Source organism: Podarcis cretensis, assembly GCF_951804945.1.
Source record: "Podarcis cretensis genome assembly, chromosome: 8".
Lineage (NCBI taxonomy): Eukaryota > Metazoa > Chordata > Lepidosauria > Squamata > Lacertidae > Podarcis > Podarcis cretensis.
In genome coordinates this window covers 34,433,669-34,460,149 of record NC_137177.1, presented here as the reverse complement: position 1 = coordinate 34,460,149, position 26,481 = coordinate 34,433,669, and the positions used below count along the sequence as shown (strand labels likewise).

The following is a 26,481-nucleotide window of genomic DNA, read 5'->3' as shown; positions in this document are numbered from 1 at the left end:
CTGCTTTGCCTTCTCTCGTTACCCTTCACCTTCCAGATGTTTTGTACCGTAACACCAATAACCCCCGACTACAGGCAATGCTGGCTAAAACTAATTATAGAGTTGTAGTCCAGTAAATAAATAAGTAAATAAAAAAATCAATCAATCTGGAGGACTCCAGGCTGGAGAAGGCTGCTGTATGTTAACCCTCTCTTTGGAAGACTCCTCCCTTGACATATTGTTTTGGTAAATAATTTCAAGGTAAGGTTAAATCAAAGTTGAGATTAATCTAGGGTTTAGGTGGTAACCAGTTATGATGTGACTGCTGCTAAAAATACGCTTGTCACCTTTTGTATTTTTAAAGAAGCTCCTTTTTTAAAGAGTAGATTACCCCCCAGGGGTGTAAACTTCACTTTCAAGATTAAGACAGGGATTTTTAAATTATCAAGTGTTTTTTTAAAAAAAGCATACGTAAAAAGAGTCATAGAATCAAGAATACACTTACATTAGAACCAGATGTTTATAGTCTGGCAACTATTGTAACACCCAGTTGTGGTAGTGTGGGGAAGAAAAACAGGAGAAAATAAGAAGCTCATTTCTAGCCCTTGAGGTTGCAGAGAAAAGCAGGGATTTATCCAGCTAATCAGTGCCAGAAGGCTTCCATGCAAAAATTAATTTCAGACAAGAAAATTAAAGACCACACATTTCTGTAACACACCATATATACAGTCATTTCCCCAAACCCCAAAACTTCAGTGTTTGAGCATATCAACTGAATTACCTGTACAATTACAATTCAACCTTGGTATGGATCAAAAGAGGCAGGAAGCCATTCTAGTTTTGGGAGATTTAGAAATAATACAAATTTACTAAAATGATTTAACATGAAATCGTTGTTTTTTTAAAAAAATGGAGTACCTTTATTAAAATGTACTCAATACCACAGCACACTAAAATAATGTATCTGGGGCTCATCTACTTCATGGTCCAGCAATAAACAGATGTACACTGCCTTGATTGCCTGCAATGAATGTTGTAGTGAACTTGTGCCAGCACAAAATGTACCTTGTATTCTACATATTCATTCACAAGCACTTCCAAATTTTAGGATTAGTGTGAGGATTATTTAAACTGAACTTAAATGATCCCAGACTGAAAACTGAACCAACTGAAAACAGGTCTTTGAAGCCCCAGTACACATATAGTTTACAGAGATTAGAAATTCTCCAAAGAGCACTTCTTGGTAAAAATGTGCCTCATAATAATGTTGCCGCCTCTTCTTGTATTTGATGATTCCATCTATTAGAGAAAAATAGGAGAGAATTACTGAAACTCAGGATGTAATCAGTAAATTATGCTGCAAAAGTTATGTCAATGGTTCTCATATTGTAGTTCCTTTAGGTCAGGGTTTCCAGGGCCCCTAAATTCACAGCAAATATGGAGGGCAGTGCTAAAGACGTATAGGTTTGTAATACACCTACATGGTGAAGAGACAACTCTTCTAGCTACATATTCTTCCAATGCACACATATAGTCTTGCTGGGTTGCAACCTCAAGAGAAGAACTGCAACAGAGTTAATTTGGAAACCTTTCAAGAATCATGCTGTGTCTCAAAAAAAGTATCCAATCAATGTGATGTAATGGTTAGAGCTTCCAACTGCGGAGACTCAGCTTCAAATCTATGCTCTGCAATGGGTGATTTTGGGTCACACACTATCCCACAGTGCAAAGTCTTCCCAAACCTGGGGCCATGGACTACATCTCTGATCGTCCCCATGGCCATGCTGGCTTGGGATGATGAGAGTTGTGATCCAAAACATCTGAGGGACACCAGGTTGGAGAAGGCAGATTCCAGCATTCTGTTTGCCCAGTTTATTGTAATGGAAAAGTTAGGTTTTCTGGCACATAATTTCCACCCCCCTTCCCACGATAAACCCTGGCCTGATTTGGGGCCAGCATTCTAGGTTTGGGGAGCTCGTCTTTTGGGCACATTGCTCAGAAAGGTCCAGAATTGACTCACTGTGGTCCTGCCTGTTAAACAGTTTCACTCAGTTGTTTTATCAATAGTTTCTTCCCAGCTTGCAGTGTTGTTTTCTTTGGATCTGAGCGGGAAGAAACAAGCTAGATAGTTAAGTGATCATTCTGAAGCCACTAGAGGGAGCTCTTCCATTAGTCAATGGTTCACACCCTAACATACGAAACCACACACATGTGCTTTCAACTCTACAACTCTATGGAAACAGTAATTTATATAATTTTTGTAGCATGTAAAATGCTTTACTAGCTTAAGTTCTCTGCTAGGTCATTATTGGTCAGTGAGGGGCCACTGTGGTTGAATGACTTATTCATAAGATCATCTAGCTTAGCTGGGAAGTGTGGGCTCTCTGCCAAGTTCAAGATGCTAATTAATCAGCTGAGAAGATGCAGAGGTTCGACAGTAGGTAATTGGTGACCTCACAGCTGTATACTTTGGCAATTTCTCTTCTATTTTCTTTTCCGGCACTTTCCTTTGGCCAGCAAAGGCTTAATTTCCTAACTGCCACAAATTTTTTAGATAAGGGAGACCCACTGGTGCCCCCGCCCCCAAGCACTGCAGGATTACAAATATCACTCTTGATTGTCTGGCATGGAAGCTGGGGCTTCAGCACCTGGTGAGTCAACAAATTCCCCACACCTGTCTTAGGAGAACCTGCCAATTGCTTTAAAGGCAAAGGGAGAAGGAATCAAGTGTCAACTGGGGTTGGCAACATTCACATGAACAAACAGCTCCAAAATAGTTCCTGAAGGGCAGGCTGTATTCGTGTTGTGTGTGGCATAATCCCACAGGCACTTAGAAACAAGCAGAAGGTGCAAATATTTTAGCTTCCTGAAGATTTCAAAGTATGCTTGAAGTGCCTGCTACAGTTTCAGAAGCCAGAGAGGTGAATAATATGTCCAATATTTGGGGCTGGGGCTTCAGTGACTGACCCTCCCCAGACTAGAGTGAACTATGCAAAATATGCAATGTTTATGCATTTTGACACTTCCCATAGTGTCAAAACTGAATATATGTTTTTAAACCATTGCGTACACAGCCTTGCCCATCCTTCTGTCTTGATTTTTGGCCTGTTTTGGCTAAATGACGAGTTAAGCGCCAGCACAGCCTTATTGAACCGAAGTGACTGGTCATGCAAATGTAGCTTATATGAGATACAAAAGTTCTTTGTTCCAAAACCAGAAAAGTAGAAACTGCCGAATAGCATACCCAACTCGTCCTCAGCAAAAGTCATTTTCACCCCAACAGCAGAGCACCTCCTGCAAACAGAGAAGAGTAGTAAGCATCTTCATAACGACTCACAAATCAAAACAAATGTTGATACACTCTTGGCATGCAATTTAAAAACTCTAGGGCAGTGGTTCCCAATTAGCTAAGTACTGCGGATCCCCTGTTTTTCAAAAGCTAAGCCATGGATCCCTTACTTTTGAATTATTTTTTGCTATCTCCAGGGTAGTTTTATTGTGAACGGTGCCATGGACCCCCTGGGTGGGTTACGCAGACCCCGGGGTCCGCAGACCACCAATTAGGACCCACTGCTCTAGGGGAAAAAAACCAACACATGCAACTTAACACCTAAGTACTAAATGTTTTAATATAGTGAACAGCAATACTGGGTCAATAAGGGCCAGAGTTTTACTTGAATAACTGAGTAGATTTTGTTGGTAAACACAGAGGACTAGCTACATCCATTTTTGATATTTAAGGTTCGATTCTGTTTGCTTTTTTTTGCTTTTTTTTTTTTTGCCCAAGGTTACGGTCCATTGCAAATACAAAGGGCACAAGTATTAAAACATTATTGCTAATTTATGCATAAGCAAGTGGATGTATTTTAAGTATCTATTTTTAAACCATCTTTTTTAAACAAGATTTTACATTTAAAATTAACATTTGAAGAACTTCTTCAGTAATAAAAGTTTATGCAAGTTGCCGTCACATTTTATATAAAAGAAATGTGCCATTAAAATCAGACATTTAGGTTACCTTTTGAGTTTTTCGGTGCATGTTAGCTTTAAGACATCCTGAATTCTCCTGCGATAATTTTCCTTTAAAAGGGGGGTTTTGGGTGTTCTTTTCATCAAGCAAGACATTAAGCCCTGAAAGCTGACTCCAAACCATTGTGGAAAATTCAGTTATTTACATTTTTTTAAAATAACAATCTACAAATACAACTCTTTTTGGCTTTTAAAAGTAGCTTCCCTCAATCATGCACTGCTATGAGCAATTTGACAGTAACAGTGGACTTTTTTTTCACCCCCAAGCAGTTCTTTCCCAGTGAATACTCGATTTTAAATTTTGCCAAGAAGGGAGAGTAAGTACAAGCCACCAGCTTTTCACAGCAGTCAGTTCTGCTATCATGCCAGGCTTGTCAACAGCTGTTTAACCTGGTCATCTGCAGTGAGTGAGACTTTCCTCCAGACAACCAGGCAGGGAAGCTGATTTTCTTTGAAGGCAGCAAATCACTAACATGGGGATGTGTGGACAGGTGGGCAGTTAGCAAAGCTGCATTATGTGCCTTTCCTAATGGGCTATTGAGAACAATCTGCCTGCTCCCTACATAAGCCACCACTTTGTAATTGCTTTGGAACCCAAGGAATGCCGCCCTGAAAAGCAGGCAGTCTGAGGAGAGGGAAATCTGTGGATGCAGCAAAAGGAAGAAGTCGTCTTTTCTATCTGTGAAAAAGGCTTTTGGAGTCACACTGTTTTGATGAAAGTTACTTTTGGATCAACAATTTCCGCCTCTCTGCAGAGGGCACAATCCCCTGGGGACATTCCTTGCGCAGGTGTCACCAAAATAAATGGGGCTTGCGCAAGGCCACTCTGCCCTTTTGAAATCAATAGCAGCTACAAAGGGGCTGGTGCAGAAGCAGCTGTCCGCAGACTCAAGATAAAAAGCCAGCAGATGTCTCAACCCTTCAGTGAAACAGAACACTGATGCTGCCACTTGAAGCCCCGTTTCTGGCACAACTGCTCAACTTCCAGGGGGTGAAAAACAATTTTGTTTTAAAATTAAGCTTACTCAGCTTGGTAAAGTTTTAAAACTTTCAGAACATACCATTTTAAAGACGTCTTCGGATTTTAAGAGAACTTCTTTTTAAAAAACAGACCAAGTACTTTAGCATTAATTTAAATTAATTGAAAGAGGACAATCTATTTTACTGCTTGACCAAAATTAAAAAAAAATGACAATTCATCACATTTACTTTGATTAAAAAAGGACTAAACTTTATTGACAAACTGCTGCAGACATCTTGACAAATTTTAGCTACCTATTTAGGCAGGCTTACACAAGTAGTAGCATTTAATCTTCCAAGAACAAAGTGGGAGAACAGTGTACAAATCTATGTACAAAATGAAGCTCCTTGCTTTTTTCAGCTGCAATGTCCCTTTTTAACATAAAGCTAGTGTTGAGACACACTTGAACATGTCATTGGAATGGCTAAAAGCTTTACAGTTTTGCCAATTTTAAGCCTGAGCTGTATTATGTACTGCAAACACTCAAGTGTTCAGCTTTTCCTTTAAGAAAAAAGAAAAGAAAAAAGAGAGAGACACAATGCACAGCTATTCATTTAATACTTCCTAATATCAAAACACTGGGCAGTTAGAGCAATATAAAAATTACAGAGCAGCTAGATGTCCACTTCTCTTAAAAATTCTTCATGCAGAATTAAGCCAAGAACACCTTTTGCTGGAGAACGTCCGTCACTAGCATCTCAACACTGGGGCTAGATTTCAAAACCCACATGGTCAATGTTACAAACCTAATTTTTTTTTTTAAAGTTAAACTGATTGAGAAAAAAAATTACTGTTTTATCTGTTAAGGAGAATTCTTTCTATTAACATTTAAACTTAAGATTAATCAAGCAATCTGCTTTTAAGGGCAAAGTGTTGACATTTGAGCTTACTTTTTAAACTGCGGCAGTTGCTACCATTACATTATGATTTTAAGTCATTAAAAGCCAACCCTGAATTTTGAAATGTAGCCTACTTTTGGGATTCTGCAACTACAACTTTTATGGGTTGCCTAAAAAACAAAAAATACTTAAAGATTAACAAACTTTAATTTCATAACTGTTAAGCAAGCATGTCACTTTGGAAACTAACATTTTTTACCTCAACTTTTTCTTTTTAAAGGTACAATTGTGTTTATATATCTAAACAGAGAAAAAAAAGCCATCTACACACTTAAAAATTGAATTCAGTCTTCTAAATCTAAATTATTTTAAAATACTACATACAGAAGCCAGAATGCAAGGTCAGTGGTGGGGGAGGATGAAGGTGGGAGAAAAAGGGAGCCAGAGAAAAATCAGGGAGACAATTACTTGTCTGTTGTGGGTAAAGCAACAGGAATCCTGGGAGATACAAGAATCAGAAACAACTGTTTGCTCAAAAGTGATATTTCCCCCTCATGTATGCTTTAATAGCGTCCGTATGGGTGCTCTCTGTACGCTCCCTTCACTGGCCTAGTCGGAGGGGCCTTGAGCGAGGGCCTTGTTCCATTCCAATCATCTTGACCTGCAGGAAAGAAAATAGCGCATGTAGGCAGCAGAAAAAGGACAGCTGTTTTGCTTTTCATGAATCATGGTGTTAGCAAATAACCCTGAAAAGAGACCTAGGCATAGATTTCAGTGTGCTACCCAAATGGTGCTTTGGAAGGAACTGGAGTGTATGTGAAGCACTATTCAGAGCTGGCAAGACACAGAAGTCTTGCACAAATCATCAAGAGTCCAAATGGTTCATTGCAGGTAATCAAAACACAGAATTGGCCAAAGTTTTGCTGCACACAACTCTACTCCTAGTAGTTTATTAATGGAACGTATCTTTTTAAAGGACGCATGATTCTCTACAAGTGGACAGCTTCAACTGAGGGGTTTAGTTGTCTGCTCTCATATGTTACCACCATAGCCTTTGTTGCCCTGAGAAAATACTTTTAAAATTTAGTACAAGTTCTATCTCGCCTGTTTCATCACAGAGCTCAAGGTGGCATTGGTGTTTCCAAGATGTATTCCTATCCAAAGGACTGACCAGACCAGACTTCAGCAAGCTGCATCATGTGCCATCCAAACATACCCTCCTTGCACATGCCCAACAGGAGACAATACAGTCCTCAGGTGCAGTAGGAAACTATTATTTTCACCAAACATAGAAGGCATAATAAGGAGGAATATTAACAGTTTTGGGGGAAATGAAACATCAGAAAAGTACCAGGTTCCTTTCAAAAACAAGACAAAATTAGTTTTGTTGAAATCCATACTCTTCTGACTAGCTAAAACTTCACACTTCTAATTCAACATGGCTGGCTCACACAAGTTATTTTTCTCATTTTGTCCACAGGAAAGCAGGCACATACACTAAAATTAGTTACAACTGAACTAATTAAGAGAAGCATTGTCGTGCCCAGTGGCCCAGAGGAAGTTTGGTCCCTTTAGTCAGGAAAATCAGAGGATGCAACAGTAATACTGAAGAGGCAGAAAAATAATGCTTAGAGTCAACCCAAAGGAAGAGGACAGATAAATGGAAACACTGACAATCTTTCACAAAGATTGTCACGACCAGAAAGCTGTTTCCATAGTTGCCAATATCTCAGTGTAGAAGGGGACAAACCTTCTTAGAGTTGCAAGGAGCTCTCATTTTTATCTTCCTCATACTCATCCGAGAATTCTTTGGCAGCTAAATACTTCTTGTCTCACACTGGTGATATTTAAAGCTTCATGGATTTCATGACCCTACTGTGCCAATGTGGAATGGAATTATTGGCAATAAATTCAGCATCCTGAGAAATCCAACCTTTCCTTTACAAAGATACACACATACAGTCCTTAGCTTTAAGCATTTAAAAATGGTCTAGAATGTGTGGCAAAATGTCAGCTGAAATCTTGCAAGTTAAAAATGAAAGAGAGAAGACCACAGGGCTTTATTATTCCCTGCTGAGTGTCTTGCACTTTCTAGTGGTTAGCAGAACAATAACAGCTCTGCTTTTTGGTGCAGAATGAAAACTTGGGATAAACCTCACTGGTAATTAGACTTTCTAGTAAACATTTTCATTGCACTAAGATAGCCAGTATATTCTTAAGATTACTGGACATTTTCAGAGTAACATCAGCTAAAGGCAAGATCTCCAGATTTGTTCTCAGCTGAAAAGACTCGTTATATCCTACATACTGCCTCTCAAAAAACTTAGATCATGATAACCTTTTTATCTTTTGCATTCAAGGCAAAAAATAACTGACTAAAATACATCGAACACAGAGTTCTGCTTCTGCCATGGCAACAGAGCATGCAGACGTACCATACGCTTCATAAGATTCCTGTGCTTCACCATGTCCATAGTCATAATATTCTGTTTCCCTGCAATAACAAGACAGATGATGATGATGATGATGATGATGATTATTATTAATATTATCCCTTGAGGTGTTGTATCTTTCTAATCATCATGCTGTTATTATTTAGGATGGTCCAAATGACCATCTATCTCACAGAGAGGGTAATGTGGATGTGCTTCTTGCAATAGTTAGGGACTCCCTAGACCAGATACTATGCTTCCTTGCAATACTGTCCATTAGCTAAAGTTGTAAGGGAAGAGGGAGCCCAGGCCCAGCTATCTTCACAAACAGTAAAGGAAAAGTCCATGCCAATGAGGCCAAGGCTTAGTGGATGTGACGGGGCCCTTTACCTGACTTTTGGGGAACACAGTGCTTTGCTAAGGCTGTAGTTACCCAATCACTCAAGGCCCAGGGAATGCTGGACAGTGCTGATCCTTGTAACACAGATACTCATGGTATAGATGCAGAAGCACACACAAACACAATATCCTTGTGTTCTGCTGAAGACACAGGGCAATTAAGAACTAATGTGGCTCAGTTGGTTAGAACGTGATGCTACTAAAGGTTGTGGACTGGATCCCTGTATGAGCCAACTGCATATTTCTGCATTGTAGGGGGTTGGACAACATTACCCGACAAGTCCCCTTCCAACTTGATTCTAAGTAATCAAAAGGAAGCACTTACTGTTGACCCTGGCTGTAGTAGCCTTCATATCCTTCGTAACTTTGCTCTGCGTAAGCATCGTCATAGCCCTGGAATAGACAAAGAGGCAAGGGAGGAGTCAGATATTGTAAAAAAATATAAAATAAAATACCAAGCAAAGTAGCATCTATAAAAGTCCAAATCACAAAAGTGACACACAGGTACCCCCTTCAAACACACATTACTTTACCTTGCAGTTATCCAAACAATGTCCTTGGAAATATTTCACGCACTAAAAAAATACAATTGCCCAGTGTAGATATAACAATCTTGGTCTAATAAATGGAATAGACCAGACTTCCCCAACCTGTTGTCTTCCAGATATTTTGGACTACATCACCCCAGTCAGCATGGCAAAAGCTGGTTTGCTACTACAAAGTTTGTGAAATTTCTTTAAGAACTGGTACAATCATCCTCCCTCCATACTTCCGAGCAACCAAGGTCCCCCTAGACTATGGTCCTTTGCCAAGCAGTACTTCACCAGGATCTGTGATCAAGTCTTATTTCTGTGAATCAGAAAGCATTAAAGATGCAGTGTAAGGAGGATGAGGCTAGCAGGGAGGAAAACCTCAAGAAAACAACTGCCAAGCAGACACAATTTCTGTCTCTGCTTGGTGCTATTTTCTTCACTGAAGACAAGGCTTATTCATTCTTAAGGGCCATTACTTTTTAAAGTAGGCAGGTCCAAAGGCCCATGCTATTATCAAACTCTCCTGTACAGTACCAAGCAAGCATGCCTTTCCCCTGTACTTATCAAATGACATCTGTTATATTCTTTCAAAGTTGTGTGTGTGCACAAGAGAGGAAGACCCCACCATATACAGTGGTATCTCAAGTTACAGACGCTTCAGGTTACAGACTCCGCTAACCCAGAAATAGTACCTCAGATTAAGAACTTTGCTTCAGGATGAGAACAGAAATTGCGTGGCGACGGCATGGCAGCAACAGCGGGAGGCCCCATTAGCTAAAGTGGTACCTCAGGTTAAGAACAGTTTCAGGTTAAGAACGGACCTCCAGAACAAATTAAGTTCTTAACCCAAGGTACCACTGTATTTAAAACAGTATGATTTTACTTTCTATAGTCATAGCTTTTCTCAGGCTTCTGGGAGATGTAGTCTGTTAAGAGTGCTGAGAGCTGTTAGGAGACCCATATTCAGGAAGCTACAATTCTCAGAATTCGCTGGGAAGAGGGACTGACTGTTAAACCCTCTGAAGATTGCAGCTCTGTGAGGCGAATGGGTGGGGGCTCTTAACACCTCTCAGCACCCTTAACAAACAGTAGCTCCCATAATTCTTTGGGAGAAGGCATGATTGTTAAAGTGATATCATAGTGCTTGATATGTAAGGTGTTCATGTGGTCAAAAAAGGTCTAACTCTGGGGGAGGAGCAGGCTATTTGCTTGCACGTTCAATCCCCAGCATCTTTAGGCAGTGCTGGGAAAAGACCCTGGTTTGAAATCCCACAGTGAATTGCAGTCAATCACTGCTGACAATACTGTGCTAGACAGACCAGTCATCTGATTCTGACAAAGGATGCTCTCTATGTTCTTACGTATGTATAATCTTGGGTGTTGCGGATAAACCAAAGTTTTTAGGCGCAAGTAATCTGTTATCAGACTTTCTCCCTCCTCTCAGAAAGTTAAAAACTGCTTACATAATCTTCATAGGTCTCTGGTGCAGGAGGGGGAGGAAGAGGTATTCTTTGAATGCCGGCTGCCCGAGCTCTTGGTGCAGGGGCACCTCTCACTGCTGGAAGAGGGGGAACACCCCGGGCCACAGCTGCTCCTCTTGCAATGGCACCTCTCACTGGGGCCCCCCGCACAAGAGCTCCACGTGGAGGTGGTGGCGGAGGTCCCACGCCACGTCCCCTATAAAAAGGGGACAGAAGAGTTAGCAGGCACACACAATCTGCACACAACCATGCTCTGGACACCCACTAAATCTAATCTGTTGTCTATATAGAAGCTCAATTTGCAGAGGCCTAGCAGCAGAGATGAATGACAAAATTAAATCTAGTAAAATTTGCTGTGTGATGTACGGAGACAGAGCTAAAAATGCCCAAATATGAAACTTGGATTGAGCAAGTAGCAAAGATTTAAGTACCTACCAGAATCACTTCAAAGATAAGCCAAACTAGCAGCATCAGCTGTCAATGCAAAAGGCCCAAGAGATCTCAAAAAAGAAATGGGCCTTTATAGTCTTCTAAGTTTAGCACAAAGTAGTTTTTGGAAGCAAAGGAGAGAGGAAGCATTATCACTTGATGTTCATACAGCCCAGTTTCTATATATATAAAGATGTGTATGGAAAAACCTACACAACTGAGGCTGCTTCTGATATTTGGATTTTGAATAATGATGATGATGATGATGATGATGATGATGATGATACTAATAATACTAATAATACTAATATATTTTTATTTATTCCCTGCCCTCCCCAGCCAAGACCAGGCTAAGGGCGGCTAACAACCAGTAATAAAAACAAGTTGAATAATTTGTGGGGGTTTTTAATGTTAAGGACAGGAGTTGCCAAAGGGAAACATAATAAAAGAAAGACATGAAGTAAGGGGCAGGTGCACAGATGTAGGTAAGCAGATTAGCAATTTTATGGAGCAGTGATGTCTAGGTCAAGAAGGGTTAAGATAAAGTAGCAAAGAGCATAGCAAAGGCAGCTGTGAAGGGCACTTAAAGCTATATCCACCTGGCCTGAGAGACATAGAAAACATTCAACTGTCTCTCTGAAACAAAAGTTGGAAATGAAAACCAAAGTTTCAAAAGTCTCATGTTATCCTTGCTTAGTGCAGAATGCATTGGCAGGACCGTAAAGTTTAGGAATAATTAAAGATGGTCTACAATTAATGGGCCACCACCCTATTGGACAATTCATGAACCCCCTCAAAGATCTGGTATTGTCAACATGCTGAACAAGAAAAAGCTTGCAATTGCGAGAGTAAACTAAGGCTCAAAACCCACCACCTATGGGATATATGACTGAGCGCCTTTTCTATTGCCTCTCACCTGTTCAGCAAGGCTGCCCCACTCCACACACTAAAAAAAAAATTGAAACAGCCATTAAGCCCATATCGCTTCCCCACCTCCCCAAACCATCAGAAGCACAATCTTACTGCTTAAAGATGCAACTGCAACCAGCAAGAGTTCATCTCCAGCAACATTTCCATTTGTTACCTAGGAACAGGTGGAGGTGGGGGCACAGCTCCCCTGCCTCGTACAGGAATCCCTCGACCTCGTGTTGGCTCTGGCACACCATTGAGATAAGACAGCTCCAGAAACTGCTCCTGGCAGATGTCATCCATCATATCCTAAGCAAAAACAGAGGGAATTAATTTCTAGGCCATGCAAATAAAATAAAATAAAATAAAATGAAATGAAATGAAATGAAATGAAATGAAATGAAATGAAATGAAATGAAATGAAATAAATCTCATTCATTTTACAGTGGTGCCTCGCAAGACGAAAAGAATCCGTTCCGTGAGTCTCTTCGTCTAGCGGTTTTTTCGTCTTGCGAAGCAAGCCCATTAGCGGCTTAGAGGATTAGCGCTATTAGCGGCTTAGAAAAAGGGGGGGGGAAGGGGGGAAAGTCGGAAAAACTCGCAAGACATTTTCGTCTTGCGAAGCAAGCCCATAGGGAAATTCGTCTTGCGAAGCACCTCCAAAACGGAAAACCCTTTTGTCTAGCGGGTTTTTCGTCTTGCGAGGCATTCGTCTTGCGGGGCACCACTGTATTTGAAATGGGTTTTTGTGCTGCTAACAACAGCTCTGTTTGGAAAGGCATAGGTGAGTACCTATGGGCAGGAGTTCCCTAAGTCACAACAGCTGCCACAAAACATCCTCTGCACCCTTGTAGAACAGCTGGCCTTCCTGCCTGTCAAATGCTCTGAGAAGTGGGCTCCCTTAGCAATCTAAATTTCTTGTTCCCATTCAGGAGGCAGGAAATGGTTTCAGTCCAAAGAGCAAATGCTCACCAGTAACTCTAAGCTGCCTCTTTCCACTTCTGTCCCTGCTCTGTGCATTCTGCACTCTCCAGGGGGTACAATTTCAGGCAATCTGTGGAGGGATTAGCAGCAGAGCAAAAGAATTTTACTCCCCAAATCCAGTAGGGAATCCAGTCACTGATGCCAATCTGTTGGAGGGGTGCAACAGTAACACAGTAAAGTGTTAAAAGATAGGAGGTGGTTTTGGCAAACTAAAAGGAACAGAAGGCTTCAAAGAAGAGCGATCACTTTTGTATCCTTTTGGATACGTGGAAGCCTTCAAAGCTTCACAAACCTTACATGCAGTGTCTATGTAGCTCTACCCCTTTGTGCACCATATTCAAAACTGAGACAGTCACAGCCATTTTGTGTTGTGTGCATTAGAACAAAAACAAATGTATCAGAAGTCCATTGTTATGCACAGCAGGGCAGACATGTAACTCTTGTTCTGCTTTAGCTGCACAGCAATGCCTGTCCAAGAGGCTTCTATAATTCCCTACCTAGAAGCTCAGCAAAACAGGGGTAACTAAGACAACCCCCACCCCCAAATTCCTGTGTACTCTCCACAATGTGTGCACGTACACACCTCACACCTTTAGAACATGAGATCCAACAATTTCCTCTGCTGATGAATAATGAAAGCTAGTCATTTCTGAATATTTCTAGAAAGGTCTTTCTGCTTTTCTAGACATATATTAAACCCAAGGTGGAAACCCCCACCCTGCTAGTCTTAAAATGGTGCATTAGCGCTAAAGTTCCCTTCTCTAGTTGAGTTGAAACCTCAGGAGTTTCCGTTTCAGAAAGCTCAACTGCACCTACAATTCATGTAACAAATTTCAGAAGGCAAAACCAAACCAGCAATCCAGATGTTAGAATCCTTGGTTCTCTAAAATGAATAAAAGATCAGGGGGTCCCCCAGCCCAGCAAAAAGAACATTTGCAGGTGTTAGCAAATAAAATTCAGTTCCTGACAACTTTTGGAGCAGCCAATCTCTTGATGGCATCTTCCCTAGAGTCCAATCTTTTGACCCTTTAATAGCCTTTAAGTTCTTAAGTAACTGTTGCAAAATCTCTAAGATTATAATTTTTAAATGTCAACCCAACACTTTTTTCAAAGTAGGACAAGGTCTTTCGTATCTATGACTGCTTGGGAGTCATTTTTGCAGAAAGACATCCAACTGCATAGGTGGGTTGGCTGCAATTAAGTTTTGGAACGAAGCATTTGTTCAGCTCCGGTGACTGAATTGTCAATACTTAGTACTGCCTTACTCAAAACATTATCTCCTTTTTCTCTCTGACTGAGCTTATTCTATGGAATATGCTTTGCCACAATCTGTTCTACTTGAACACACCTTGCCAAGACCAAACATGTCATTATGCAGAACATTTTAGAAAAAGAAGGTGGTATGTACCGGAACAAGGAACTTTTTGACTTCTTCCATGGCATGGGCCATAAGAGCATAAGCCTCACAGGGTGGCCCGAAAACTTCAATGAAGACATGCAGGTCCATATTCAAATGAGCATACTTTGGGTCACCCCCCTTGCGCAGTTCTTCCTCCTGAAAAACAAACGTTTCAGTAGATGGCTATAGGTTTTAAAAGAGAACACAAGCCTTCCTGTTGCTCACATAGAGAGACAAGTGTTGCTTTGCCACATCTGCAAATAGATGCCACCTACCTCTCAGAATTTTTCCCCCGGAAGCAGAGACAAATTCTATGATGCTTAAAGGAATGAAGTGTTGGGATTATGCCTCACATCTTTCCCTAGTTCTCAAAGAAAAAAAATATTATCCTTACCTGCTCGCTGTAAGGCAGGCTTCCTCCAGATGTTTTTGGCCTACAACTCCCATGATCCCTTGCTAGCAGGACCCAGTGGTCAGGGACAATGTGAATTGTAGTCTCAAAAACATCGGGAGGGCTGAGGTTGAGGAAGCCTGCTGTAAGGTAATTTTACTATTGCTTCCGGTTTGCATGTATGAAACTGGATTCAATACCTTATTGAAGGGCTCCATATGTTCATGACAGAACTAACTACTAAGACTTATGAGGCTGTTGCTGCAGCTCTGGACCCTTCAATCCATGAGTTATTTTACTGGGCTAGTAATGACTTTCATGACTGTTTGACCTAGGTGAATTTTACTGCCATTTGGAGAGGCCCATGTAATTGTGGCAGCACTTGCTTTACTGGCCAGTGGTGCTAATCTTTTGGTGCACAATTAACTACCCACCCATACTTTTAATCTGGAAACTTTTTTTTAAGCTGAAACTGCTCTGTGCTTGGACACGGACACACAAGTGGATTCCTCACACCCAATGACTGCAACAGCAACTGCTCACCTATTTGCAAATAAAGGTGGCAGGATAAAACACAAGTATAGGACTAGACATTTTGGTAGAAATCTCAGACCCTGACAACAGTCTTTCATTTATGCCTCCTAGTACATAATTCTAAGAACAGGAATCAAAACAAAGTTTAACATTAGTTTTACTAAAAAAATTACTTACCTGTGCCAACCCTAAACTAGTTATCCCCTGATGGTCTACGCCCTAAACTTTTGCTTGCATATATCGACTCCAAAGAATTTTGCCAACTGATATTCCAAAGAAATATGAAAAATGGGCTTCCAATAAGATTCATTTATTTCTCTTCTCACTTACTTGGCAATGAAAAATCCTGACTAGCATAAACTCAAGATTTACTTACTTGGCTTTAAACAATCTAGAGGCTTAACAGTAGCCTTCACAAGTACAATTTTAAAAAGTTAAGAAAACCAAGATTTCAGTTAGATGCCCTCTTCAAAGTCACATGGAAACGTGAGAAGCAAGAGCTCAACTTTGAAGTGATGCTCTATGAATCTCTTTTCTTTACATAGCCTAGATACAACAAACACTTGGCATTGGTTGTATTAGAAAAGACTATTGCATTCTGTTAATCAGCTGCCTGCTCATTCTGTGATTAATGGCAAAGCAACAAGTACTTACTCCTGGGGATTTTGCAGTTCTAAGTCATCAATGCATTTTTCAAAGGTAGGTAACACAACACTTTTACTTAAAGGCAATGTGCTGTCAACAAACGGTTGGCCAACCAACCATCTATGAAAAAAATCCAGAGTTCTAAAACACACAAAAGTACTTGTACTTTGAGCCCAGTACCCCTACCTTTGCCTTGTCTCTCATTGACCCCTTCCCCAGTACAGATATCTTTGCTCCAGTTTCTTCCTGCAGTCGCTTGATGGTGTTGCCTTGGGGTCCCAGGATCTTCCCAACAAAGTTAAACTAAAAGGAGAGAAACACGATTTTTTCTTAGTTTCAAAAACTGAATTAAGTTACTTTAAAATTTATACTGCAATAACTAGGATCAGCAATTATAAGTTTCCCAAAATTTTAAACTGTACTCATTTTGGCCTTCTAGAAAAAAACCAAAGGGTGAATGATCCAAATTCTGGTAAGTTAGCAATCAAGCATATCAAAGTGTGCATAGTGAAAGTGTTTGCATTTTAAAAGAACACACTGGAGGAAAGGTGGCTTGGAGGCAAAAGACTTTTGGTATCACAGATTCACATCTGGGGGCTTGTGGGAATGCTCGGTAAACTTACATGTATAAGATATGTTGTTTAAAAAGTTGGACTAATTACGGGGCATTAGGGACACCCCCCCCCCAAATTATTTTGACACCACAATGGGGAACCTAGAGAAACTGCTAGTAAAAAAATATCTAGAAATTGTTATTTTTAAAAAGTTGGTAACCCTAACAAAAGCCCTTTGACATCACAGCAGGATCAGTCAAGATGGTTTCCCTGTCTATTTTTAAAGAAAATGACAGACATTAGGGGGGCACAAAAAGCCCTGATCTATGCAATGCCACTTCTGTGGCACAACTCTAGTTCTCATCTTACTACCTAACTGTAACTGAAATATGGCCCCTTTCCCCCATGTATATCACTCTCTCCCCTCCTCTCTTTTTTATTGCTATGGCAAATTTAGACTGTAACATCCTCGGAGCAGGGACCTGTCCTCTTATGTTTTGTGACGTGCCATATTGCACAAGGAATGAAATATATATATTTTTTGCCAATAATAAACATTTTCAAGTACAAGAAATATCCTTCATAAGCCTATGCTCTGGCCTGCTACAAACACACAAAGAAAATACAGCAGAAACGCCTTGGAAATATTTAACAACAGCAATAAATGCATTGGCATAAATCAGGACAGCTCAAAGCAAACAGCTGCTGTGAGTGGAAATCTGTCATAAGCATCCCTTTACAGGACATTAATGAGGCATTTGCTGGCCTTCACCTTAGGGTATTGCTTGACTGGGATGAGAACTCGTTCTTTCAGCTTCATGTTCTTATGAGAAAATAGGTCCAGATAGGTCTCTTCCTCATCTTTCTTTGATTCACCTTTCTGAATTTTGTCGATTTCTAAACAAGACAAAGCATACAATTGAGACAGCACTTCAACCTTTTTTTAAAAAAGAAAAACCCAACAGGATGCATGTAAAAGCAGGTACAAGAGGCAGCTTGTCTAGATTCACCCCCCCCATTGAAGGTACATGACTGTGCAAGTGAGCCCCAAACTCAGTTTTTCCGCAACCTAGCCAATAGGCCCACCAAACAAACAAACAAACAAACAAACAAACATCATTGTCCTATATGCACTTATGTTAGCTAACTGTTTCTAAACCGAAGTGAAAGGGAGAGCTGCTTTTATACAGTTTTGCTACTTTGTAGCTTTTCTCATTTGCTCCCAGCAACATCTTACCTATTGCATTTTATTAAGGCAGCAGCCATGTGGGAGCCAGTTATTACCAAGTTCTCCCCCAAACATTTCTAAGAAAACTCTACAGACCCATGCCACACCAGAACACCCCCAATTCTGAGCCAACCACGTCTGCTGTAATAGAAAACATTCTGGTGTTCTTTCTCGCCTGTTCCCTTTCTTGCCTGTCTTAACCAGGCAATTTTTTAACAGGACGAGCCCTTTCTGTTCTGGTTGTGACATCAAATACTTGAAGATGTGTGTATTTGCACTAAAAGGAAGTCCAAGAATGTAACTGGCAAGTTCTCAATTTGCAAGTGACACGACTGGGCTGCTTGCCAAGTTCCAAGGCCTTCCCTACGACAGGCTGAAGGAAATATAGGAATATCAAGAAGATAATACTACTTTTTGGGTAGGCCTTCTCTAAACAAAGCCCAAAGTTTTCAAAGGATGAAAGAAGGAAAACACCTAAGTCACAGAAGCTCTAAGACATGGGTAGGCAAACTAAGGCCCAGGGGCCGGATCCGGCCCAATCACCGTCTAAATCCAGCCTGTGGATGGTCCAGGAATCAGCGTGTTTTTACATGAGTAGAATGTGTCCTTTTATTTAAAATGCACCTCTGGGTTATTTGTGGGGCACAGGAATTTGTTCATTCTTTTTTTCAAAATATAGTCTGCCCCCCCACAAGGTCTGAGGGACAGTGGACTGGCCCCCTGCTGAAAAAGTTTGCTGACCCCTGCTCTAAGAGTTTACTCAGCAACTATGGAACAAAAGTCAGTCCAACAGTAAAAATACTAGGACCAATAGTTGAATTCACGTTGAACTGACGATGCCCATCCAAAGTAAAAACCCCCCAAAAACTTTCAAGATAAAAAGACAAAAATTGATCAGTAGGTTTTACTTTTTTCCCTTTCATTTAAATGACCTTGAAGAGACCTTCTAACCCATATTTCAGGCTCTTTGAATATTAAATTGATTTTCATAGAAGTCACCGAAGCATGCTAAAATTTCTTGATTTTTTTTTGCATGAAGAATAAAGGTTTTAAACCACAAGCTGTTCAACATTGCTAAGAGAATTACTCAAGCACAGAAACCAATTTATTCTGTTAAGAACTACATTTTAGAAAAAGATTGCCTTCACCAGGAGAAACAGAGTTTTATGCATCAATGTGCACGAACAATATAAATTCTATTTTAAGGAATAACTAGCCTTACTGTAACATTTTGACCTCAAACTCCATAATGAACTACGGGAGAGTTGGGTTGTTTACCAAAAGGATGATAATTGATTTGCCAAAAGCCTGGTTGGGGGCAGCAGAAGACTGCAGCCACCATCTTACCCCCCCCCCCCCAATAGACATGCATGTGCAGATGTGGACAAGTGCCTCACCAACAGAAACAAGTTCCTTTTGTTTCTCAATAAACTTGCTTGGAAATAACCTGTTCTGGAGTAACTCAAAAAGCAGCTTCCAGAAAGGTATAGATGGACATTCTCTAATGCTATTACTTTTCTAACGCAAAAAGAGACACTTTTAGATTTCTGGCTGCTGCTGCTGCAAAAGCTATCCAAGCTGAAGCTGCCCTACGATGGCACTGCTGACCCTGCCAGGAAACCACCCAGAACTTCTCAGGGGTTCACAAGCCCATGAAACCAGGGTAACTAGCTCCACATGCTCAAAATATTATACTGGTACCTGAAACTGCAGTTTGCAGCCACCCCAAACATGATACATTTCTTATGTTAACAAGGCTTTTGTATATGAAAGTGTTTACATACTCTTAGGATCCTCATACACTCCTATTCTTCTGCATTTAACAGGAGTGGGAAACTTTTCCCCCTTCATATGTTGCTGAACTACATCAGCCTTAGCAAGCACAGCAAACAGTCAGGGATGGTGGGAGTTGTAGTTTAGCAACATCTGGAAGTCGAAGGGTTCCCAAACCTGGCATAAATGTTCACCAGTGCTGAAAGCCGTGGCCAACTGCAGTGCAGCAGTGTGTGAGCACCTACCTTTTAGGCAAAGTCCAAATGTAAAGGAAAATATGGCACCTCCATTTGTTTCATGTAACTAAATACAAGGCCTAGTCTAGTCTTTAATGCACAAAACAATCAACACATTGCAGATACTTTGCCACCTGGACAAATGGATTTTTACTCCTACCTTTAAAAAAAAGCAGATATCTAGCCAGAAGGCTATTTGGCAGATGTAATAATATTTAATTTCAACTCCCACTCATATACCCAGCAGTCTGCTAAACAAGGTCAGAACACCATTCTCTGTGCATGAATTAGCAAGGTTATACTTCACTCATATGGCTCCATCAAGAGGATTCTAAAAAGGCCTGGAATAAGGGACTGCCAGAGGGCAGTGCTGATGAAAGAATTAAAAGCTACAGTATATGCTAGACTGGGCAAATTCTAAGAGCTAGTCTTGCATAGTTTCAAGGAAGCACAATCGGTTTAGGTAAATATATATCAGTACCATAATTTAACCAGAAATACTGTAGACCTATTGATCTATGGCCTTTTTTATTGTTTTATAAAAAAATTTAAATTTATATTGTCCAGTCTCTCAATGAACTTAAAATAACTGAATTACAGTATAACTTATGCACAGAAAGTAAAAGCTAGAATCAGAACTTCATTTAGGGAGAATAAGGAGTAAGCATACTCCCTTGGATACAGGGGAACTAAGAGACAAGGAAATCAGAAGCAAGTTGCTGATAAAAGAAAGAGCAGTCTATTTGGAAATAATCCAATAGAAAAACAAGTGAAAGACAAGACATGAGAGGGCTGCAAAGAAACTTCACATTGTATACAGAAGAGGTTGTATATTATTGGGAAAGCGAAAGAAGAGGAGTTTGGCTAAGAGGCAGGATGGCAAAAAGTAGGACAGAGCAGGTGGTAGGGATGGGATTTTTTACTGCTTTATTCCCCCCCCCCCCCCCGAAATGGTTGGCTTTATACGTTCATTAGTAACAGTGAATGGAAGCCAACTGCAAATACAATATTATTAGGCAACCCTGGCTGTTTTAAAGTTTTTAACTTTGTTTACTAAATACAAGTAAAGTAAACATGCTTAATTAGATCACCTTTAGGGCAACAGTTTTCTGATGCAAATTACTCACCAGAGGTACACTACTAACAGGAAGAAAGCATGTTGGTAAAAAGAGGCTAGGAAGTACAAGTCTAAAGCAGGGCTTCCCAACTTCTCTAATCCCTGATCTTTTCAACTCCACGGACACACTGGGAACTTTAAAAGTGTGGGGACCACCACAAAATGGCTGCCATGGGGGGTGTCATCAAATCATAAAATGGCTGCCACAAAGGCATAGAGTCAGATCTAGTAAATAATAAAAAAAATGAATACTGAAACTACACGTTTCTTACATGGGAACTGGCCCACTCAACCACAATAAAATAAAATTTTACATAGGTGTTGTTACTGAGCAGTTCTATAAAAACCAGTCTGGTGTTTTCCAGTATTACCATGGCACAAGAACACTTATGCAAGTCATGGGTCCTCATGGAGTTACAGTGGATGCAAACAATGCACCAATTTATTTAAGCTAGGGTAGCATTTGTCCTACTCATTGTGCTACTGGAAGAGCATTTTAAGACCTGCCCCCCCCGTCACTCTGCTCTCTTCCCTGCCTCCCATCCCAGGGCCCTGGATCTGTTGGCTGGGTCATTGCCCATGAAAGCTGTTTCTTGTGCCTGGGAGCCTGGCTTCAATCTCAGCCTTAAAAAGTACATACAGTCAAAGGAAGAAATGGGCAGAGCTTTGCTGTAAAGGCTGAGAGTGGTGTAAGACAGGCTTCCTCAACCTCGGCCCTCCAGAAGTTTTGAGACTACAATTCCCATCATCCCTGACCACTGGTACAGCTAGCTAGGGATCATGGGAGTTGTAGGCCCAAAAAAATATCTGGAGGGCCGAGGTTGAGGAAGCCTGGTGTAAGAGGAGGAAGGGACTGCAGGGATTTCATAGGTTCTTTGGAGGTCCCTCCATTGGTATTGCACCTGTGGCTGCCACATAGAGACTTATGGTCTAAAGCAGGAGTGGGCAACATCTGGTTGGGAGTGGATGGAGCTAAAGCCAATGATGGGCAGAAGGAAATGAATAAGTATCCTGGTTTAATTAATCTGGAATAAAAAGCGCCTTGCATAAACTTTCACCATGTTCCCCTCAGTTCAGAAGTTCCAACCTTATCAGATCTATTCATAAGGAAGCCATAATATGTGTGATAGGGCTATTCTCTAGTACAGATTATTTTTATTTTACCAAATTCTTCAGTGTGTTATGGCTGCACACTTATAAGTCTACCAATCTGTTCTCAAATAGCTGAGGAAAATAACTTTTTCTCCCATCAGACAACCAGTAGAAAGAAAAAAAGCCCAATCAATTAATTCTAATCAAGAACTGCCCTTTCCAGTTTTTTTGAAACTACGTAGAAAGGGGGGAGGGAGCACTTTTAAAAAACGAACAGGAAGGAACTCGGAAGAGATGGAAGAATGAGGTAGCAAAAAATGAGGCTGAGGTGTCTCACACATCTCTTGGATTGCAGGTTATGGTCTAAACTTGAGACCCTGACAGCACTTTCTGCCATAATTGGGCATTGTGGCCAGGTGACCCAAGGGGACAGCAAGGGCCAAGAAACAGCGGGTGGTTGCAAAGCAACTTTCACATATTGATTTGAATTCTCCAGCTGTGAGGCTTCTGCTGGCTCACATATAATTTGTCTAGGATTTTCTAAAATGTTTGGAACATAAAAATATAGGACAACTAGAACAATGACTTGCAATTAATAAATTAGTTATGCACTTAGAAGTTATTTGTGGAATAAAGGAAGAGTCTAGAAAGCTCTTCTGCCTGTGGTTACTGTATAAACATTTTTGCAACAGTAGAATTTACTGTTTGGGGTGTTTGACTTCAATCTCAAATTAAAATTCTTTACTGATACAATTTCTTTACTTTCATTGTTCTTGCCAGTGCTTTAAAAAAGAAAAAAGGGGGAAAATGTTGGTACTCACCATAAAGTTGTTACAGTAAGTGCACCACTTTTAACATTTGGGGTGCCAGTACTGAGTACCCCTGAGTACCCACAGAAAAGCACTGCTTTTTGCATAGCAATACAACATGAAGCTTCTCATTCGCAGAGAAATAAAGCAATGAAACAGGCCTGTCATCCAGCAAGATAAAATCAAAGCACCTCTAAACTGTTTCAAAAAGCAAATAAATCTGCCTTAATCACATGAACTCTGCTTTAAAAAGTTAATTAGTTCTTAGATCAAGAATGTTCCTCACCTTACTCACAAGTCAAAAATCTAGCATTCCCCTTTGTTCTAAATTCTGACTGGTTATTTCCAAACAGTTGTTGTTCTCTTGATATAGTGAAAGCCTGAAAGCACAGCAGCTGCACTGTGGTGATACGGCTACAGCAGGCGATTAGACACTGTCAAGATGGGGAAGGAGGGTGCTAGCAAGACAAAGACTGCCATTTCCACTCTATTTAATAGTTTCACTGGAAACAAGGACAAATACAGATATGCATAGCAATGAGATTACAAAGCCCTCTGTCTCAGCAAGAGGGGAAGGGGGGAGATACACAGAATGCTCTGCTTGAAATCTCCTGGAATAAAAAAAGAAAAATCCCAATACTTGGGTGGAAATCCTAAGGTCCAATTCTCTAAGTCTACCTCTGACCACCAACTTAGATGACATTTCTGTACCCACTATCACATTATTAAGGCTAATAGTGCCACTAGCACCGATCGTCATAACAGATACACTAGAGCCACTACAGACTTCACTGAGCAGAAAACCACTGTAATTTCTCCAGCTTGACCAGGGTAAGAGGTGACTAACACTACATGCAAATTAACTGGGTTTTTTTTTTAACCATTACCGCCTGACTAGTAAGACACAGACACTAAGCAGAAGTGCTGGAGCTCAGTGGTAGAGCACATAGGCTGGATGCCCACCATTTCCAGGGCTGGGAAAGTTTCATCTGAAGCCCTGGAGAGCTGCTGCCAGTCAGTGTAGGCAATACTGAATGAGAGGGGCCAAAGATCTGACACGTGAGGCAGCTTCTCAAGTTCCCCTTCCTCGTCCACAACTTCCAGATCCAAGAGAGGATGGCAGAGAATTGACACAGCCTGCCAACTACCTAAACGAGCCTTTCCCAACAGATGTAAAGTAGTGTAGGATACTTTCAGCAGGTACAGCTTGAACTTGTTGTGTCCAGAAAAGCTGCACCTCTGCATCACTATTAGAATAACAGGAGCCCTGAACTCTACTTCTACCTTGGCGATCACTATTATAGTCCTCATCACCATTTCTGTCATTCCTATGTACTTTCACACCTCCATTTGAAAACATCTGTCTTCCCTTTCTCAGAAACAAGATAAACAAGATTCTGGAGGTAAGGCCCACCTTTCCATCATTACATGAAAGATTACATGCCTCAGACTCCATGTTAAGAAAGTTACAATTTCCTGCTTTACTACACTCTCTGCCACTCATAGGCATGCTCTCCAAGGCAGTGTTAGAAACTGGGATAGAAAAACTAGGAGCCAAATGGCTCCTAGGACCATGGTTGTGGGCACCAAAACAGAATGTCTAGTCACCATTTGGGGAGGTTGGCGAAACTTTTTGTTATTTTGGTATCACATTTTTGAATTAAATTGTTAATACATATTTGATTTAATGTTTACAAGAAAAATATTGGTACCATACTTCAGTTTTCAAAACACTCTACTCTTTATTGTTAAACTCCATAACATATTTTCAATCCTTAACATACACTTCGAGGCTTCAAAGTGCATACATTTCACTAATCCGTGAGTGTCAGCCAGGTGCAAAAAATGACACCCAGACTTTTTGAGGTGCTTGCAAATGGAGAATTTTTAGGAGCGAAATGTGCCTGGCGCCCTGCCAATTTCGAACCCTGCTCCAAGGGTATAACAGTCACTTGCCTATGGAAAATAGGAATTACCACCATAAACTAGGCAAGAAGGATTCTCTAAACTAGAAGAGCAGTTTCTGTTCAGTATTCCTTTATTCATACCGTCAACATGCCACACCTACCATTTGAAAATATATGTAAGCAGATGGGTTACATGGGGGTGGGAGTTTATTTAAAATGGCAAAGGAGCCCAGTTTTATGACCTTGACAAGAATACAGGATGGGGGTTTGGTGGCGGGGAAGAGGAAGAGACAACGAATTTGCTCAACTAACTGGGGTATAAACTGTTTGAGTTCTCCCATACTGTTAACTCTGATCAACAAATAGGATCAGCACCAGATCAAAGGGGTTCTAGCCTACCAAAACTTCTACTGAAGGGGAAAGTTAAGGCACATATGGCCTTCTTCATACACCTTTATACTTGATTACATTTTTAAGTATATGCCTGGATGTCAGACTAAGTAAAGGATGTCAGACTAACAAAGATTGGCAGGGGGGCTTACTAATTTGAACTATAGTGTTCCAGTGGATGGAATCAGGCACTCCACCTTTTCTATTACTATTATTCTACAGGACGCTGGGACTCATCTCCCCACCCCACCCCCAAATCAGCCGAGTAGTCGCCAGTGTCGGCGGCCCCTCTCCTCTCCCCTCCCCTCCCCCGCGGCAGGGGCGTTTACCGGCTTGCAGCAGCTGCATGGCGTGGGTGAAGGAAGGGTCCAGGCTGTCCTTCTCGGCCATGAGCTCGGGCAGGTACTTGTTTTCGGGCTCGGCCTTGGCCGCGGAGCCGGCTCCGGGAATCAGCGGGGTAGGGACGACGCTGGGGGCCGGCGGAGCCGAGCCGGTGGCCGAGGGCGGCAGCAGCGGCGGAGGCTGGGGCCCGCGCACCCCGCCACCTCCGCCCCGCGGAGGCCTCCTCGGGGAAGCGGCGGCCTGAGGCGACTGGAGGCGGCCCGGGGGAGCCGCCGGGCCCGGGGCCCTGCCCAGGCGGCCGGGGGCGGCGAGGTCCTCGCGGCGCTGCATCCGCGGCCGAAGGAGCGGCAAAGGCGCGCGAGGGAACAGGGTTGCCACGCCGACTGAGCGCCGGGGCCGCCGAGACAGGAAGCGGAGGGAGGGCCGGAGCGGAAACGCCTCGTGCGCGCGGGAACTGCTTCTGCTTCTTCGCCTCTTTCTTTCTTCCTCTGCCTCGCGCCCAAAGTACGGCCGCCTCCAACCGTTCTTCTCGACTCAAGCCAGGAATGCGCGTGCGCAGACCTCGCGAGGGCGCCCACTGCGCACGCGCCAGCCTAAGGCCTCTTCGCCACGAACAAAAAAAATGAAGCGCCGGGATGAGCCGCGCAGGCGCAGCATTCCATTGAAGAGACGGCCCTCTTTCCTATCAGCTCGCCGTGCGCACACACCCTGCGCATGCGTCTTAGATGTAATTCAGGCCTCATGCGTGGTTCGTAAACTACATATATAGAGAGAAAATACATTGGAAGTAAAGGTTCACTGTACAAATTCCCTCCTACTACTCTCTCTCCTATTTTTTCTTTCCATAAGAGAAAAGTGAGCGCTGCTCATGGAGAACAATAGGAAGTAGTTTTTAGCTGGATTCGGAAAGCAGCGTGACCTCATCGAAACGAAATGGAAACAGCAGTAAAAAGAGAAGTTAATGCTCTTTCTAATTCAGCTTTATTCCGTGTGAAAATATGATTTGGGAAACTTCTTCAAAACTTGAGC

General features: G+C 41.6%; 1 protein-coding gene across 4 annotated transcripts; it reads right to left on the bottom strand.

Annotated features, from left to right (window-relative positions):
• Positions 1 to 872: 872 nt before the first annotated feature.
• Positions 873 to 26,016, bottom strand: KHDRBS1 (KH RNA binding domain containing, signal transduction associated 1). Of its 4 annotated transcripts, none has more exons than XR_013841925.1 (12): positions 25,440 to 26,016; positions 17,331 to 17,455; positions 16,191 to 16,307; positions 14,444 to 14,590; positions 12,227 to 12,360; positions 12,059 to 12,088; positions 10,696 to 10,909; positions 9,025 to 9,092; positions 8,304 to 8,362; positions 6,337 to 6,529; positions 3,224 to 3,273; positions 873 to 2,081 (listed from the first exon to the last, which is right to left on the bottom strand). XR_013841925.1 is itself a non-coding variant. In XM_079988606.1 (10 exons), the coding sequence occupies exons 1-10, from the start codon at positions 25,780 to 25,782 to the stop codon at positions 6,432 to 6,434; spliced, it is 1,335 nt and encodes a 444-aa protein (XP_079844732.1). In that variant the 5' UTR covers positions 25,783 to 26,016; the 3' UTR covers positions 5,213 to 6,431. The 4 variants fall into 4 exon arrangements, 2 of the variants coding, with proteins under 2 accessions (XP_079844732.1, XP_079844733.1); XR_013841926.1 differs by having other exon boundaries at positions 873 to 1,278; XM_079988606.1 differs by lacking the exons at positions 873 to 2,081; positions 3,224 to 3,273 and having other exon boundaries at positions 5,213 to 6,529.
• Positions 26,017 to 26,481: the final 465 nt, after the last annotated feature.